The sequence below is a fragment of the Pyrgilauda ruficollis genome, unplaced genomic scaffold, assembly GCF_017590135.1.
Source record: "Pyrgilauda ruficollis isolate IOZ18807 unplaced genomic scaffold, ASM1759013v1 scaffold149, whole genome shotgun sequence".
Taxonomy (NCBI): Eukaryota; Metazoa; Chordata; class Aves; order Passeriformes; family Passeridae; genus Pyrgilauda; species Pyrgilauda ruficollis.
In genome coordinates this window covers 864262-880725 of record NW_024513543.1, presented here as the reverse complement: position 1 = coordinate 880725, position 16464 = coordinate 864262, and the positions used below count along the sequence as shown (strand labels likewise).

The window sequence follows — 16464 nt, the reverse complement described above, 5'->3', positions numbered from 1 at the left end:
CGACCTTCAGAGGGACCCCCGGGACCTCTCGGGGACCCCCAGCCCTCCACAAGGACCTTCAGACCTTTTTGGGGCTCTCCAAACCTTCCCAGGCACCCCCAGCCTTTTTTGGGGACCCTCAGCCCTTCTCAGGGACTGTCATGGGGACCCCCAGAACTTCAGAGGGACCCCCAGCCCTTTTTGGGGACCCCCAGCCCTTCCCAGCTGAGTGCCTTGCAGACAAAACCAACCCCAGTTTTCAGCAGTTTTCAGTTTAAGGATGGAGGCGAAACTTTGTATTTAAAAGTGAAAGAAATGGGTGGGAAAAATGAGGTTTTTGTGGAAAAAAAAAAAAAATTAAAGCTGAATCTCAGCCAAGCTCCAGCTTAATCTTTGTTTTATTTTTCAGAAATGAGCTGTGTTAAGCTAAAGGTTTTTGATGAAAAAAGATGTGAATTTTCTTGATTGGGATGTGGGAGATGCTCAGTGAAGGGCAGGTAAGGATTCAATTGAAATAAAAAATAATTCAAATAAATATGTTTATATATAAGCTCATGCACGTGTGTATTTCTGTATTTAAGCACAATGGGAAGGTTCTGGGTCACTCAAGGCCTCTTTTCCACAATTCCATGCCAATAATAATAATAAAAATACCGATAATAATATTTATTATTATTATTATAATTATCATTACCATTATTTAATTTTTCCTACTATTTTGTGACCACACACCAAAGATTTTCCCAGCTTTCTGATGTGGATTTTCAAATGGAAAAGGACAACGAGCCCCATGGATCAGACACTTAAAGGAGGAGTGTGGGATGAGAAATTCCTGGTGGGGAGGTGCAATCCCCACCTTTCCCCTGCAATCCAGGCTGGTTATTTTTATTATTATTTTATATATTTTATTTATTTTTACACAAATCCTGCTCTCTCCAGGCAGGGCAGGGTGTGAGGGGGGGGTTTTGGCCCCCCTGGGCTGAGCTCTGATGTCTCTGAACTCATCCTGCCAATGGGAGTTGGGCAGGAATTTTTTTTCCTGCCTCACTTTTTTCCCCTTTATGGAGGAAAAATTGGGATTTTGACCTTGCTGAGAAGCCCAAGTCCAGCCCTGCCCCCCGAAGTGCCACCAGCAGGGACATCCCAGCTTCTGCAGGAAGCTCTCCTGGGGCTGTGCCCACTCCAGACCTCAGCCCAGACACAGAAATTCCCCTTTTCTGCCTGAATCGTTGTTTGTTTTTGCTCGAGAGCGGCGGCTGAGCCCGGGGGGGGGCACGGCTGGACGGTCCCGGGGCGGTTCAGACGCGTTTAACCCCAAAAAGGGAAGAGAATTTCCTCGTGCTCCGTGGCCGGGTTGAGGTTTGGGGGATTTTCAGCCTTTCCCTCCGTGGGGGCTGGAAGTGTCTTCGGCCCCGTGGGCACCTCCTGGGCTTGCTTGGGTGGGAAATATCCCAAATCTGGCCAAGCCTGGGGGGTGCTGGGGCAGGGCTGGCACCCCAGGTCACCGCAGTGCTAGGGATGGCTGGGTCAGGCAGACCCCACCGCCGTGACCCCTGCCCTGCCCTGTCCTGTCCTGCCCGTGTGACTGCAGTGTGAGCCGGCCTGGGGCTTCTCCCTGGGGCTGAAACCTCCTGGCTTGGCCCTCACCCCCACCCAGCCTGGCCCTCACCCCCTGGGGCAGATTTGGGGCACCCCTCACCCCTCACAGCACTCCCGGGAGCTCCTTGCTGTTCCACCCCTCTGCTGCCATCCCACCCCTCTCCAGGGCTGGATTCCTCCTGCTCTGCCCACACCTCTGTCCACAAAACTCTCCAGGCTCTGGAGATGTCCAAAGGTGACACCGAGGTGCCTCTGATGCTTTGTTGGCTCCGAAATGTGGGGGTTTTAAATTTTTTTAGCACTGCCAGGACCTCAGCACCAGATGCTCGTGGAGGAACCCACAGCTCCCAGCCCAGCTGCTCCCCCTTGTCCCGCTTGTGGATGGATGGATGGATGGATGGATGGATGGATGGATGATGGATGATGGATGGATGGATGGATGGATGGATGGATGGATGATGGATGGATGATGGATGGATGGTTGATGGATGATGGATGGATGGTGGATGGATGGATGGATGGATGAATGGTGGATGGATGGTGGATGCATGGATGGATGGATGGACAGAAGACGGACTGAGAGAAGGTGGGTGGCGGATGGAGGAGCGATCCCGTGGCCGATCCCTGCTCCCGGCTCCGCGGGCGGGGGGTCACAACGCCGGCTTTGTGCCCGGCCCCGGCGTTCCCAGAGCGGCCTGGCGCCGGCCGGGAGGGCTGGCAGGGGCTGGGACACAGCCTGGAGTTGTTCCTGGGCCGTGACCGGGGGCACGGGGATCACAGGGATCTCAGGATCACATGCCTGCTTTCCCATGGCTCCGGGCAGGGATGTGGCTTTGTGGCCTCGTGGCTCGGGCACAGGGTCCTGCCCAGGTCAGCCTTGGCCTCCAGCCCTGGCCTCTGCCTCCTTCTGAGACGGGTTTTGGTGTCATGACGCCACTTTTGGGTTTCCTTGTGAGCAGGAGGTGGTGGAGAGGCAGCAGAAGGAGCCAGGGATGTGACGGGAGCACAGAATCCTGGAATGGTTTGGGCTGGAAGGGATTTAAAGCCCCAGAAGTGCCACCCCTCCCATGGCAGGGACACCTCCCACCACCCCAGCTTGCTCCAGCCCTGTCCAGGCTGGCCTGGCACATTCCAGGGGTGGGGAATGGAGTTGTGGATGAGATGGGGATGGGATAAGACGGGGAAGGGTAAATCCAGCCTGGCCTTCCCAAGCCCATCCCGGAGCACCAGGTCCAGGTCCCTGCCCTCTGCTCGGAGCTGGTGGCACCACAGACGTGTCCTTTGTACTCCCTGCAGCTAATTAAAGGCAGTCCCATGGCAAGGAAAGAAGAGGAGTTTATAAAAACCATTTGCAGGGTTCTTTTGAATCTCTCCTTCTCCCTCCCTGAGCCAGATGAAGAAACGTCGGGGTTGAAGTTGCTTGTTTAAAAATAAAAAGGCGGCGAGCAGCAGAGATCTCACGTCTCGTCTGCAATTTCCACACAAATAGGAACTCGTAAAAGCAATAAACATCTTTGTCTCAGACATCGTTTTTTATTAAATGGGGGAGAATTAAATGATTGCACCAAGGCTGGAAAGAGGCCAAATTGTGAAACATTTGTTTAGGATTAGGACAAGAAATCCTTGTTTTCTTTAAGGAGCTCAGTGTCTTCTCCTGCCCGCCTGGGATCGGATCGGCTGCAAAACATCCTGGGATGCTCATCCCAGCTCCTCGTGGCTTTGGGGGACACAGCCACAGCCAGAATTTGGTTTTGCTTTTCTGGGCACGTCCAGGGGGATGGAGATGTTCTCCATGGCAGCATCCCGGGGATGCAGCTCCATCCTGCACCTCCCTGGCAGGAAAGGGGGGATGGAGAGGATCCTCCTCCCGTGCAGGACATCAGCATCCAGCCTGGGATGCTTCCAATCAGTTCTAAAAATGCTTTAAATTGTTATTATTATTATTATTATTATTATTATTATTACTACGATTACTGTCGTTATTTTTAAGACAGTGGGACAGCTGACACCTCTGTGATCCAGGGTTATTTTCCACAGTGTAAACGTATCAAAAGGAAGAAAAGGGAAAATAAACCAGAAACAATGATTTTCCATTCCCATTGGAAGCAGCGAGCGTCTTTGGAACATGAGGAATGTATTACTCAGGCTATTGTAAAGTAAAATATAAAAACAACCAAAATAGGAGGAGAAGGGGGAGATGTAAAATAAAAAAAAAAAAAAAAAAAAAAAAGGCCTCAATTGGGAAGGGAGACACTGAAAATTGGGCTTTTATCCAGAAACTTTGCAGTGCAGGAGAGTCTGGGATTGGTGAATCCTGGCTGGAGGGAGAGGAGGCTCCAGGGCTTGAATTTCCACGTGGGGAGGTGCAGGGATCCCTGTGACACTGGAAGGGACCTCCTGCCACCCTGCATGGTCCCAATATCCCAGCAAGGAGCATCCCTGGGGGATTCACACCCCTGAGGGATTCACATCCCGGGGGGATTCACATCCACGAGGGTTTCAAACCCCTGAGGGATTCACAGCCCTGGGGGATTCACATCCCGGGGGGATTCACATTTCTGAGGGATTCACATCCACGAGGTATTCACACCCCTGAGGGATTCACATCCCTGAGGGATTCACATCCCGGGGGGTTTCACATCCACGAGGGATTCACACCCCTGAGGGATTCACACCCCTGGGGGATTCATTCCCCAGGGGGATTCACACCCCTGAGGGGGATTCACATCCACGAGGGATTCACACCCCTGAGGGATTCACACCCCTGGGGGATTCATTCCCCAGGGGGATTCACACCCCTGAGGGGGATTCACATCCCGGGGGGATTCACACCCCTGAGGGATTCACACCCCTGGGGGATTCATTCCCCAGGGGGATTCACACCCCTGAGGGGGATTCACATCCACGAGGGATTCACATCCACGAGGGATTCACACCCCTGAGGGATTCACATCCCGGGGGGATTCACACCCCTGGGGGATTCACACCCCGAGGGATTCATTCCCCACGAGGGGTTTGTGCCCCAGGCAGGAGGAAACGCCTCCCAGGCTCTTTTCTCCGGGATTTGGGGCTCCAGGGCTGCTTTTCCCCGCTCTGTGCGCTCAGGCGCCCACGCTGGGGTGTGATTTGAGCGGCTGCGTGGTTTTTGTTAGAATAACTCCTGAAACCCCTCAAACACAAGGGCAGGACGATGCCAGGGCACAGCCCGGCCCGGAGCCCGGCCCGCTCCTCCCGAGCCTGGAGCGGGACAGACAGACGGACAGAGGCCGGGACAGACCCCGAGCGCGCCACTGCCCGGGCTGAGCTGCTCATTAAAGGACAATTAATTTGTTAATGAGCCTCGCTCCGGGCTTTGCGGGAGGATCCCTGCGTGGCTCCGGCTGCAGCATCCCCGGCTCCGTCCGTGTGTCCGTCCGGCGCTGTCCCGCGGTCGGGGGCAGATTTCCCGCAGGAGAACCTCGGCTCCGTGACCTCCGGGCCCGGTCCGTGGCTTTTTCCCGGGAGCAGCAGCGTTCCCGAGCAGCACACGCCTCCCGCCACGGGAATGTCCCGGCTGGAACTCGCACAAAAAGCCGCGGAGGAAACTCCAAAATATTCCCTGCTGCCATTCCTTTCTGCACCGCTCGGGAAATGTGGAAGGGAACGATGCTCCCCGCAGCCAGGGAGGTGCAGGAGGATGCTGGAGCCGGGATTGGGGCTGTGGATCCGTGGGAAAGCCGGGGAAGGTGTTTCTGCACAGCCTGGCAGGGATGAAATGCCGGGCAGGGGTCGGGCTGCTTCCCTTTAAACCGGGAGTGGCTGCGTGGAGATAATTCGGTGATTTCAGCACTTGGATAAGGAATAAACCCCTTAGGGGGTTTGGGAAAGGCTGAGCTGTTTTCTCCCACTAGGGCAGAGAGAGTGGCAGCCAGGGAGCCGAAGGGTTAAATCAGATGTGCTGCTCCAAACCCAGCCCTGGCTCTGCGGCTCCCTCCTGCCACACCGCGATTTACTTTTGTGCCCAATTACCCTGAACCCTCTAATTGAACTGCTGTTTTTTATTAGCCCAGGGTCAGTTTGGAAAATGAGGGAGACTTCCATGGCTTTTTCCGTAGGATTTGGAGAAAATGCCAGGCTGGGAGGGGCAGCCCCAGCCCTGAGCCCCGGTCCCCGGGGGAGGTGAGGGGACACGGGGCTCAGAGCACCCTGGGGCGGTGGGAGGTGGGCAGGGCTGGCACTGGCTGGGTTTAAGGTCACCCCAACCCAAACCATTCCAGGATTCCGTGATCTCCCCTGCCCTGCCAAGGCCTGGGGGGAAAAGTCTTGGAGGAAAACCACAAAGCCACTTTGCACCCCCAATTTTGAGGGTGGGCAGGTGCAGGGTGACTCAGGGCACTCTGAATTTTTGTTTCCCAGCCCAGATCCCCTCTCTGCCCGTGGGAGACCCAGAGCTGCTCCTGTTCTGTCTGGGCAAGTTCTCCATTTCCCATCCCCAGCCCCAAACTGCTCCAGGGCCTCTGTGACTTCCCAGGCTGTGTCTGGGCTGGCTGAGGAGGCTCCCGTGGTGGCAGCCAGCTGACCCAGGCACCTCCTGCTTGCGTAGGAACTTTTATAAGAAACTTCTGCAAAAGCCCAGATGAGCTCACGCCGATGAGCGCTGGGGACGAGTTCCCTTTCCAGGCTGGTGGGTGAGGAGCAAACAGTGAGAGCAGAGCAGCCCTAAATAACAGCGAGCTGGAGCTGTCTCAGTTCATAGCCAGAAACCAGAAAAGCACCTCCTGCCTCGTTTTTAGCCTGTGACTAATTCCCCCAAATTGGGGATTTGTCTGGGCCTAAGGGGAGGTGTAAATTTTGGGTGGATTCGCAGCCTGAGCCCTCTCAGGGGATTTTTTGGAGCTACTCTACAACATCCAGGCTCATTGATGGGCCCTGTTGGGCAAAGCCACATCCATGAGAGCTTTTATAGAAAGAGGGATCTGCAAGAAATGTTTATACAGGAAAAAACAACCTGAGGAAGGAGCAAAAGCAGCAGAACCCAGAGCCCATCCAGTCAGAGCAGGGATCACATCCCCGGGGTTATTATAGGAGTGAAAGCAATGAATAATGGCAAAAAGCAGATTAACCTGGCAAAAATGGTGTGACAGGCACAGGCTGAGGTTTGGAACAGGGGGAAACTCTCCACCTGCAGCCAGGGGATGTTTCAGGAGGGGTTTGGAAGCTGAGCCCAGAGGTTTCTCTGCTGCCCTGTGCTCAGCCTGGGTGGGCCAGCACAGTCCTGTCACCCCTCACAGCAAGGTGCAGTGAGGCACGGGGGCCCTGCATGGCTGGGGGCTGCCCAGGGGGTGTCTGGGACCAGGGGGTGCCCTCAGGGTGACCAGTCTGGGTTCCTGTGGCCGTTCTGGTGTCCCACAGAGGAGTTTGGCAGAACTGGGGAGCGTTTGCTGCTTCTGCTGAGACGTGACCTCTGTGAGACCCGAGCCAAAAGGGAAACTGGAGTTCCCTGTCTGACAGCAGCAGTCAGGCCCTGTCTCAGGCAGCTGCCAGACCCTCCTGGGAGGGGGAACATGCTGTCCTGTCCCCACAGAGAGGGACAGACAGGGACAGACCCACGGCCCTGGCTCAGGGAGGCCTGGGGTGAGGTTTGCCCGTGGCAGGGATGGGGCTGAGCTGTGGGATCGTGTTCCCCAAGGGTCACTTTCTCTCCTCACCTTCAACTTCCCCAAAGGGAACTTTCCACAGCAGAGCCCAGCACAGCTCCCTCAGCCCGTGGGGCTCAGCACATCCCTGACCACTGCTTGGTGTGTGGGTGCTGGCCCTGCCTTTGTACCCAGAATCACCCCAACATTTCAGGCCAGGCTGTGGGAGCAGCACTGAAAATGCTCCTTGGGCAGCACCACTGCCCCTCCAGCCGATGCAGGGGCTGGATTTTGGATTTCCCACCCCACCGGGACTGCAGCGAGTGCTGGGTCCAGCTTTACCAAAGCACCACAACTTTCCAAGGCAAGGCACGACTCGGGGCAGCGTTTTCCTGTGGCAGCAGCGCTTTGCTCAGCACGTGCAGGAGGATTTCCCTGCGCCTTGGAGCTCTGCCCGGGAGCCTTTCCGTGACAGAGCTGCTCCGAGCTCCCCTCCCTGCAATCAGAGCTCAAAGCCTGCTTTTCTGTGCCCCTTGTGCTTTTCTCGCCGTCATGTGCCTTTCGGTTCCTCTTTTCACCTTCCAGACGTTTCCCCTTTTTCTTTCCTTTGGAATTTTTTTTTAATTTCTCCCCCTGTCGCGTTTTGGGTTCGGAGGGTCTGGCGGCACCCGGGGCTCTCTCCCTGCCCGGGAGGGTTTGGCAGCGCTGGGGTCCAGGGAAGGTCTCCCCAGGAGTTCCAGGAGTCCCATGAAATTCCTTCCGTGGGGAATGGACAGGCTGGAGGTGTCTCCAGCAGGGAGAGCCCTCATTCCCTGCAGGACCCGGCAGAGGAGGCGTCACTCCTCCCTAAAACTCCTCCGAAACCCTCTGAGAGAGAGAAACTGCCGTGAACTCGAGCAGCTCTGAACAAAGCCCAGTGTTTCCAGTTGTGCTCTGCACCTTTGGGCATTCTTGGAGGAGATGGGGTGTCCTTAGGTGCTCCATAACCTTTGCATGAATGGCTCCTTTTCTCTGCATAAGCACATTCTTGCAGGAGTGTTGGGCTTTCATTCTGCTCTGCCCCAACCCTCGGACTCCTCTGTTCACTTGTTTAAATCAAGCATAAAGCTCTAACTGTTCTTTGAATATTTATGACCAGTTTTTATCTCATGCCATGCATACAAAACATACTTGATTCCTTTCCTAAAAGTTTTTTCAAGTGCAAAGTTTTAAAAACATGTGGCTTTTATTGCAGGCAGGAATGAATAACAGCATTCCACCCATAACCACATTAAATGGAACAGTAATATTCATATGCGTAAGGGCAAAAGCTGCCTTGTTTCCTATTTGCAGCCGAACTCTGAAATTAATTAAGAACTAAGAGGATCTGACAGTCATTAGGATCCTTTAAGAAGGAGTGGAAGTGGCAGATGGGACCCACGCTCCAGAAGCGCGGCCGCGCTATCAATAGCGCAGAGGATGCTCCGTGCTCCTCCTCGCGGGGCTGCCGCGGCCGGGCCAGAGCCCCGAACAATGAAGAATGGCACTTTCGTGACTTCACAACCGCAGCGCTCACGTCAATCGCACTCGTGCTCCCGAGTCACTTTCGCAGCTTTTGAAAGCCCCGTCTGCTCCCGGGGCGCTGCGCACGCCCGGGCGGTTCGTGCCACGCCCGCGGCACGGCTCGCCTGCTGCCGGGACACCGGGTCCGGCTGTCCCCGGGAGTGACAAACGCCCCAAGGGCAGCGGGATCGCTCCTGGATCCCCCGAGCCAGCCCGGGCTGCCACAGCTCCCGCCCGAGCGCAGCGGGCGCAGAGTGTCCCCTGGGGATGCTGCTGGAAATGAGGGCTGGTACAAAAGCTGCAGGGCTCAGGTGGGGACAGGTGGGAGCCCCAAAGCTGTCAGGAGTGTCACTGATGGCGATTTCTCCAGCGCAGCCTTTTGTAGGCACTCAGGTGCTGCCGAAAGACACCCGGACCCCTGCAGCCAGGTGGGAACCTCAGACTGATTTTCCCTGCTGAGAGCATCTCAAACTCCGGCTGAAGCCTCGCTCCTGCTGCTCTGCTGCTGCCCCAAGCGAGGATCTCAGCGCCAGAGTGTCCACACTCGAGGTGGGACCGGGCAGCTGCGGCTCCCGGGGCTGTCTTGGCTCAGGATCCCACCTCAAGCAGCATCCCTGGCACTGGGGCTGAGCAGGGCCCCCACTGCGGCACCCCCGAGCCCAGGGCACAGCAGAGCCCGGGGCAGCCCCCGGAGCCGTCCTGGATCCGCTCTGGCAGCTGCTCCCTGCCCAGGAGGAGATTTCCCTGATTTATGTCAGGGCAGCCGCTGCCCTTTCTTTCCTCCGCCAGTTTCCCCTCATTCCTCCCCCTGAGCCCCGCAGTTTCCTCCCGCAGGAGTCTCTGCCCCCAGAACTGCCCCGGGGGAGCCCGTTCGAGCAGTGACACTCAGGGGTTAAAAACTGCCACCACCGTGCACCCCATTGGCCCCGGCATCTGCTGTTTGATTTATGAATGAATTGCACGCTCCCTCCCTGCGTGCTGCTCTCAGATCCCCTTCCTTGAGCTACAAAATAGATCCAGACACCCGCCTGGCCCTACTGAGTGCCGAGCTCCTGAGAGTTTGCGATGAATTTTTAATAGAAAGCTTCCTCTGAGCCTCTGCTCTCGCTGCTCTGCTGTCGAAACGAGCGGCTCTGCTGCTAAAAGAGCAGCTCAAATGAATTAAAAACTACAGAGGAGCCTGTAAGGGAAGTAATGCCAGCGAGGAATGATTTAAAGAGCTGCTGACCTCCCCGCGATGCGAACAGTAGCTTTTGAGTGTTTGTAAAGAGGCCCATGCAAATCCTGGGTCTGATACTCTATTAACCTCCTCGGGAGCGCGGGGAGGGCGGTGTTGGGATAATCCCCACGTGTCGACATCTCCTGGTTTGCGGAGGACCAGAGCAGCTGCATCCTGCTGTGTTGGAAAAGCAGAATTCAAATGAAAACTCCTTCCTCCTGCTCGGGCACAGCTCCGCGGGTCCCCGGAGCTCTGGGGTGGTTTTCTTGGCTGGACACCTCTCGCAGGAGCAGCCACGGGGTTGATTCGCTGCGCTCTGCCCCTCGGAAGGTCCCCAGACAGTTTTGGGTTTGCGGGCACCCTGGTTTGTCGGAGCTCTGTGGTTTGGGTCTCATCTTTGCACTGCTGCGAGTCAGCAGCTACGTGCAGGGCCCTGCTGTGGGTTGTGGGGTGAGGCTGCACCCCGACACCCCGAGGGGACAGCAGGGCGGGGGGAGGGCAGAGAGCGCGGAGAGGGAGGATTTGGGCAAGGCAGCAGGACGTGGTACCCAGCACACCTGGGGATGCGGCTGGGAGCGACTCGGGAGGTGCTTGGAGGAATCCAGGTGATGCCTTCAGCGCCAACAGGTGGCTCCCGGTGTAAAAAAAAGAGATCAGAGAAATGTGCGTGCATGGCGGGGCTGTGACAGCCGCCGGATAGAGCGGTGAAGGCAGAAAACCACCGCTCCTGCTGCAGGGACCCAGCCCCAAATCACCCCAAAGGGCGAGCGGCCCCAGCGGGGCTCCCCCTGCCCGTGTGGGACCCCTGTCCTCCTCGGCCCCGGGCGGGGACAGGTGACACCGCCAGGGTCGCGCAGGACGGGGCGGGGACAGAGCAGGGGCAGCCCCGGGGGTCGGGAAGGGGCGGGCAGGGGGGGGGGGTCGGGATGGTGGGGGGGGGTCCATCCCATCCCATCCCATCCTATCCCATCCCATCCCGTCCCAGCCCGTCCCGTCCCGTCCCGTCCCGCCCCGGCGGAGCCCCGGTGCCAACCCGCGGCCGCACGGCGGAACTACAGCCTCGCCCCGCGTGCCCCCCGTTCACCCCTCCGTGCCCCCCCCGCGGTACCGGGGGCACCGGGACGGGCCGTGCCCGACCCCCGGCAAACCCCGGCTCCGCCCGCGGCCCTGCCCCCGTCCCGCGGGTTCTGCGGGTTCCTCCCGCTGGCGAACGGGGGGTGAAAAGTAGAACTGAACCGGCGGCCGCTTTCACCTAAAAAGGGCAGAATTTGAGGGCCGGTAGGGGCGGGGGCCGGCCCTGCCCGCGGGGCTGGCGGGGCTCGACGGTCCCGGTGTGGATCCCGGTGGTTGCCGCGGTGTAACGGGAGCTGCGGGCCGGGAGCCGCCGCTCCTCGGTTAAAAATAATATGTATTTATTGTTGCTGTTGATTATTTCTGGAGGAGTACCGGGGTTTCTGGGGCTGGCAGAGCCCGGCCCGGGCTTGCCCCTCGAGGCACGGCGGCTCGCGGAGGAAAATGGTTCATTACCGAGTGCAAGGAGGATTTTCTGGTGTTGGGCTTTATTTTGGCTGGTTTTAAGGAAATTTGCGTTTCACACCGGGCAGAGCGGAGCCGGGAACGCCGCGGCCCGGGCGGCTCCTGTCGGATGGACAGTGCCGGTCTGCAAACACCGTAGGACCGAGCCGGGCACCGGGAAACACCCGGGGAGCAGCGCGGGCACAGCAACCTCCTCCTCCTCCTCTCCCCCGGTTCTGCCCCCATGCCCCGGCCCGCCCCGCGGTTCGGGGCACCCGCGGGGCTCAGGGAGCCGCCGCCTTCGTTGTGTTTGCTGCCGCAGAACCGGTGGCTTCGCCACGAATTTTCTCGCCAACGGATTCCGGCCGGAGCCGCCGGCCCTGCCCGCAGCCGCAGCCCCGGGGGAGCTGCCGGGAGCGCCGGGGGCTGCGGGCGCCCCGAGACCGCCAGCGATGAGGCGGGTCACGATTTTGGGGAGGGCAGAAGGAGGAGGTTTGGGGACGGCGGTTTTCAGCGCAGCCCGAGAGGCGAATCCCCCCGCCGGGGACGCGAGTGCCGGTGCTCCCCGTGGAGCACCGAGGTCCCGTCACCGCGGGGAGGGCGCGGGCGGCGGCGGGGCCGGGCTGTGTCCTCAGCCGCTCCGGCCCCAAACCGGCCCCACCGCACCCCTCCTCCTCCCCGGCGGCGGCGGCGGCGGCGGCCAGAAACCACCGGAGCCCCGACGTGCGCCCCGCGGGGGCGTGTCCTGCACAGACCACGCCTCTTTCTCAATAACCACACCTACTCATGTACTAACCACGCCTCTCTGCACATAACCACGCCCTCCACCCCGCGGGATAGCGCTGGTGGGCGGGGCCAGGACGCATCTCGGGGCTCTCATTGGTGAAGCCGCCCGTCCGTCACGGCCGCCCCGCCCCGCCGGGGCCGGCAGTAAATACGGTACCGGGCGGCGCGGCGGGGCCGGCAGCGGGGCTCGGGCTCGGCACGGGAGCCGGCAGCGGGGCTCGGCACCGGGAGCAGCACCGGCAGCGACACCGGCACTCGGCACGCAGCGCACCCACCGGCGGCGAGCCCCGGAGCCGCGCGGGACCCCATCCCCCGCGCCGCCGTCCCCCCCGCGCCGCCCCGCCGAGGACGGCGCTCCGCCGGCACGGAGCGAGGCAGCGCGGGGCTCGGCCGCCACCTCCCCCGCCGCCCGCCGAGCCCCGCCGGGTGCCCGCCCGTCCCGCCCGGCTCCCTGACGCCCGCCGTTGTGATGCGTATTCCCGTAGACCCGAGCACCAGCAGGCGCTTCACTCCCCCGTCCACGGCCTTCCCCTGCGGTAAGATGGGCGAGAACAGCGGGGCGCTGGGGGCCCCCGCGCCGGGCGGCCGCGCTCGGCCCGAGGTGCGCTCCGTCGTGGATGTCCTGGCCGATCACGCCGGCGAGCTGGTGCGCACCGACAGCCCCAACTTCTTGTGCTCGGTGCTGCCGTCGCACTGGAGGTGCAACAAGACGCTGCCCGTCGCCTTCAAGGTGAGTGCCGAGCCCCGACGGGACCGAGCCGCCGGCCGCTCGCCCTTTTCCCCTCCGCCCCTTTCGCTTGAAATCGCTCCTGACATCGCCGCCGAGGGAGCCCGGGTTATTATTTTTAATCAAACAGCCCAGTTTATTATTTTTAATCAAGTCTCCGCATTGCCCCGCGGTCACGGCATCTTAGATATTCCGTACAGTTAGGAGCTCTCAGGCAACTTTGAAGTTTAATGAGCTGGAGGTTAATTACCTTCCTGGGAGAGGGAGAGCGAGGCAGGGAAGGGAGATCTAATCTGCAAAAAGTCGAGCGAAGAGCTGAAGCCCCGGTGGTGCCGGGCTGCGCTGCCCGGGCTCCCCGGGGCACCCCCGGGCTGGGCATCCCCGCTGCCCCCGGGGAAGCCGAAACCGAGCGGGGGAGAAGCGAGGGGAGCGGGGCAGGGAGCCCGGAGGGGTGAGGGGGGCTCTAAACCGGGCTCCCCCGGCTCCGGGCGCTGCTCCCCGGCAGGGGTGAGGGCCTTTCCCCGGTCCCGGCGCTTCCCCGGGCCGGACGCGGAGCTCCGGGGCCTCGCTCGTTTTATTTTGATCCCGAATCCAACAAAATAAACGCACAGATTCCTCCGACGGGGCCGAGGGTGGGCTGACCCCCCCTTCACCCCCTCCCCGCGGACCCCCCGTCTGCTTTTAACCCTTTTCGAGCTCATTTTCCCCTTCCCCCTCCGGTTTTCTCAGCCTTCCTCGGGGGCTCGGGCTGCTTTTGGTTTTGCTTTGGGTTTTGTTTTTTTTTTGCGCGGGTTTAGGGGGGGGAACCGTAGCGCAGGTTGGCTCCGGTGGAGGCTGATTTGAGCCTGAAATGCTCTGGCCCTGCCCTAGGTCGTGGCGCTCGGAGATGTCCCCGACGGGACCGTGGTCACGGTGATGGCGGGGAACGACGAGAATTACTCGGCGGAGCTGCGCAACGCCTCTGCCGTGATGAAAAACCAAGTAGCGAGATTTAACGACCTCAGATTTGTTGGGAGAAGCGGCAGGGGTAGGTACCGGCCAGGAAATGGTTGGTCTTTTTATTTATTTAATTTTTTTTAGAAGAAAAAAAAAAAAAGAAAAAATGTTGCTCTCCTTTCTCGTTATTTTATTATTATGTTTTATAGTTCTTACTTTATTTTTAAATTTTATTTTGTTAGTTTATTTTTTTTTTTAATTTTATTCTATATTATATTTTATTCCAACTATGGTTTCGTTGCCGGGAGAAGCTCCCCAGCCCCAGAGAGGTTCCCGAGGATGAAAGGGATGCAGGAAGGATGCGGGAGGGATGCGGGAGCAGCCCCGGCCCCGCCGGCAGCTCTGCCTCGCTCCTCCCAGGGCTTCTTCTCTGCCGAGGTGTCGGGAATGGGCGGTGCAGATTAAAAAAAAAAATTAAAATACAGACATAAATATATCTAAATATCTATAAATCCATCTAAACACAAATAAGGCGGCCCCAGCCCGAACCTTCCCCGATTTCTCCCATCACGCAGGAGGCAGCGGCGGGCGCTCAGTGAGCAACCCGCACCTGGCAGCTCGGCTTTAAAAGCGAAAATCGAGAGTTTAAAGTGAAATAATAACGCAGAGCTCGGTCTGGAGGGCTGGCACGGAGGGAGCTGCGGCTGCTCGGGGGGGTTTTGCTCCTTTTCCCCCCCTGCTCGTGGCAGGGAAAGGCAGGACGGCAATTTGGCTTCCCGGCTTTTCCAAACAAATCCATCCGTGCCACCCGAGCAGAGGGAAATAAATCCCCTGGAAATGTTAAACACGGAGCCCTGCCTGCCCTCCCGCTACCTGTTTCCGAGGGTATAAATAGAATTTCAGCATTTCGTCGCCAGTGAACGCTGCAGATCGAAGCGCTCAATTTGAGCCGAAATAAGAACTTTTTATTTTAATGGCCATATGGCAGCACTTTCTCAAAGGCTTCAAATGTATACACACAGTGTCAGATATATTTTGACTTCTCCGCATTAATTAAAAGCAGTGATGTTAGGAATTATTTGCATGTAATAACTGTTTACTTGTTCCTCTTTATGAAACTTGAATAGTTTACATTCTTTCATACATTTCCTTTTTCCTGTTGGCTCCTTCTCCATGTTGCAGTTTCTTTAAAACTCTCCACTTAACTGGTTGCAGGTTGATGGATGGAAAATGTTTTTCTTTTATGAATTAAGCTTTCATTTCTGTAATCAATTATTCTCTTAAGCTCTTTTCTTTCTGGTTGGGCTTTTTTCCTTATTTTTTTTTCTTCATCCTCGCACAAATTTCCAAACTGAACGCAACCCAATCTCAGCGTGACTCTTGAATTCATTATTAACTTGCTTCCTCTGCACTCTCAAGCTCGGAATTAGCAGGAGTTGTGTCTCATAAAGTGAATAAACTCCTTCCCCGGGCAGAGCAGCGGCGGCACCTCCGCTGCCTCTAACGGGCGGGACTCGGGCGCTAATTATTTTAATTTTTTTTTTTTTTTTTTACATATTCGTGTGGGGTGAGGCTGTGTCATACTCAGAGAGGAACAGCCCCACCGGGGCTCCCTGGGGCCGGCCGAGGGCGGCTCCGTGCGCTTTTCTCGCCGTGTCACGGGTGGATTTCACTCCCCGTGTCTTTCCCACAGAGCAATTTGCTGTGAAAAATCGCCCCTATTGAATTTTTATTCCGGGTGTCACACTCCCTCTGCCTTGTTTGGCTCCAGCCCTGACAGCCCGGTGCTGCTTTCATTTATTCTGGCAGAAATTTGGAGGCGCTGTGGAATATTTCCCCGTGTGTGTACAAATGTTTGTGTAAATCCGAAGCGAGGACGTGTGGATCCGTAAACACGGATCCTTCTCCAGCCCTGCCGTGTGCCCGAGCTGCAGGAGCCTGGAAAAGCCCGGCAGCCCTGCTCTCCTTGGGAAAACACCCCTTGAACCGGGCCAGATTTGGGGATTTTTAGTAATAAGGTGTCAGGGATTATTCCCCGGCGCTGTGAGCTGGGAAGAGCCGCTCCTAACTCCCCCCATAAAAAAATAAATTCCCATCTCCATGTGCAAGACAAAAATGAAAAAATAATCAGATTTTTTTTTACTCAGATTGAGCTGTATAAAATGAAAATTATCCCTGCTGCATCCCCGCCTGTTCTCCCAGCTGGAATCTCCCCCTGGAGCCGGCGGGGCTCCCAAACCCGCCCGGGAGCCGCGGTGCAGCCCCGGGGAAGCGGAGCCGGGGCACGGTGGGGATGAGAAACCCCAGCCCGGCTTCCTGAGAAGGCGGGAAATGACTAAAAGTGATGCTGGGGCAGAATCGTCATTTTCGGTTCAGGGCTGGGTTTTTGAGAGAGGCAGAACCGGCCCGGGCTGGGTTTGTGTTTGCAGCGAGGGACTCCGGGGCAGGGAGGTTGTTTCAGGTGGAGAATAAAAAATTCAAGATTATAATAATAATAAATAAATCACTATTAATGCAGTTTTAACAGGAGCACGGAGGTGCAGGGC

At 57.7% G+C, this 16464-nt stretch overlaps 1 protein-coding gene across 1 annotated transcript in view; it reads left to right on the top strand.

The window, feature by feature from the left end:
• The first annotated feature begins 12422 nt into the window (after positions 1-12422).
• RUNX3 (RUNX family transcription factor 3) overlaps positions 12423-16464 on the top strand; it is a 34252-nt gene continuing 30210 nt past the window's right edge. Inside the window, exons 1-2 of the mRNA XM_041460850.1 lie at positions 12423-12985; positions 13853-14009. Coding sequence (XP_041316784.1) covers positions 12725-12985; positions 13853-14009 — 418 coding nt within the window. The 5' untranslated portion in view covers positions 12423-12724. The remainder of the gene's footprint in view (positions 12986-13852; positions 14010-16464) is intronic.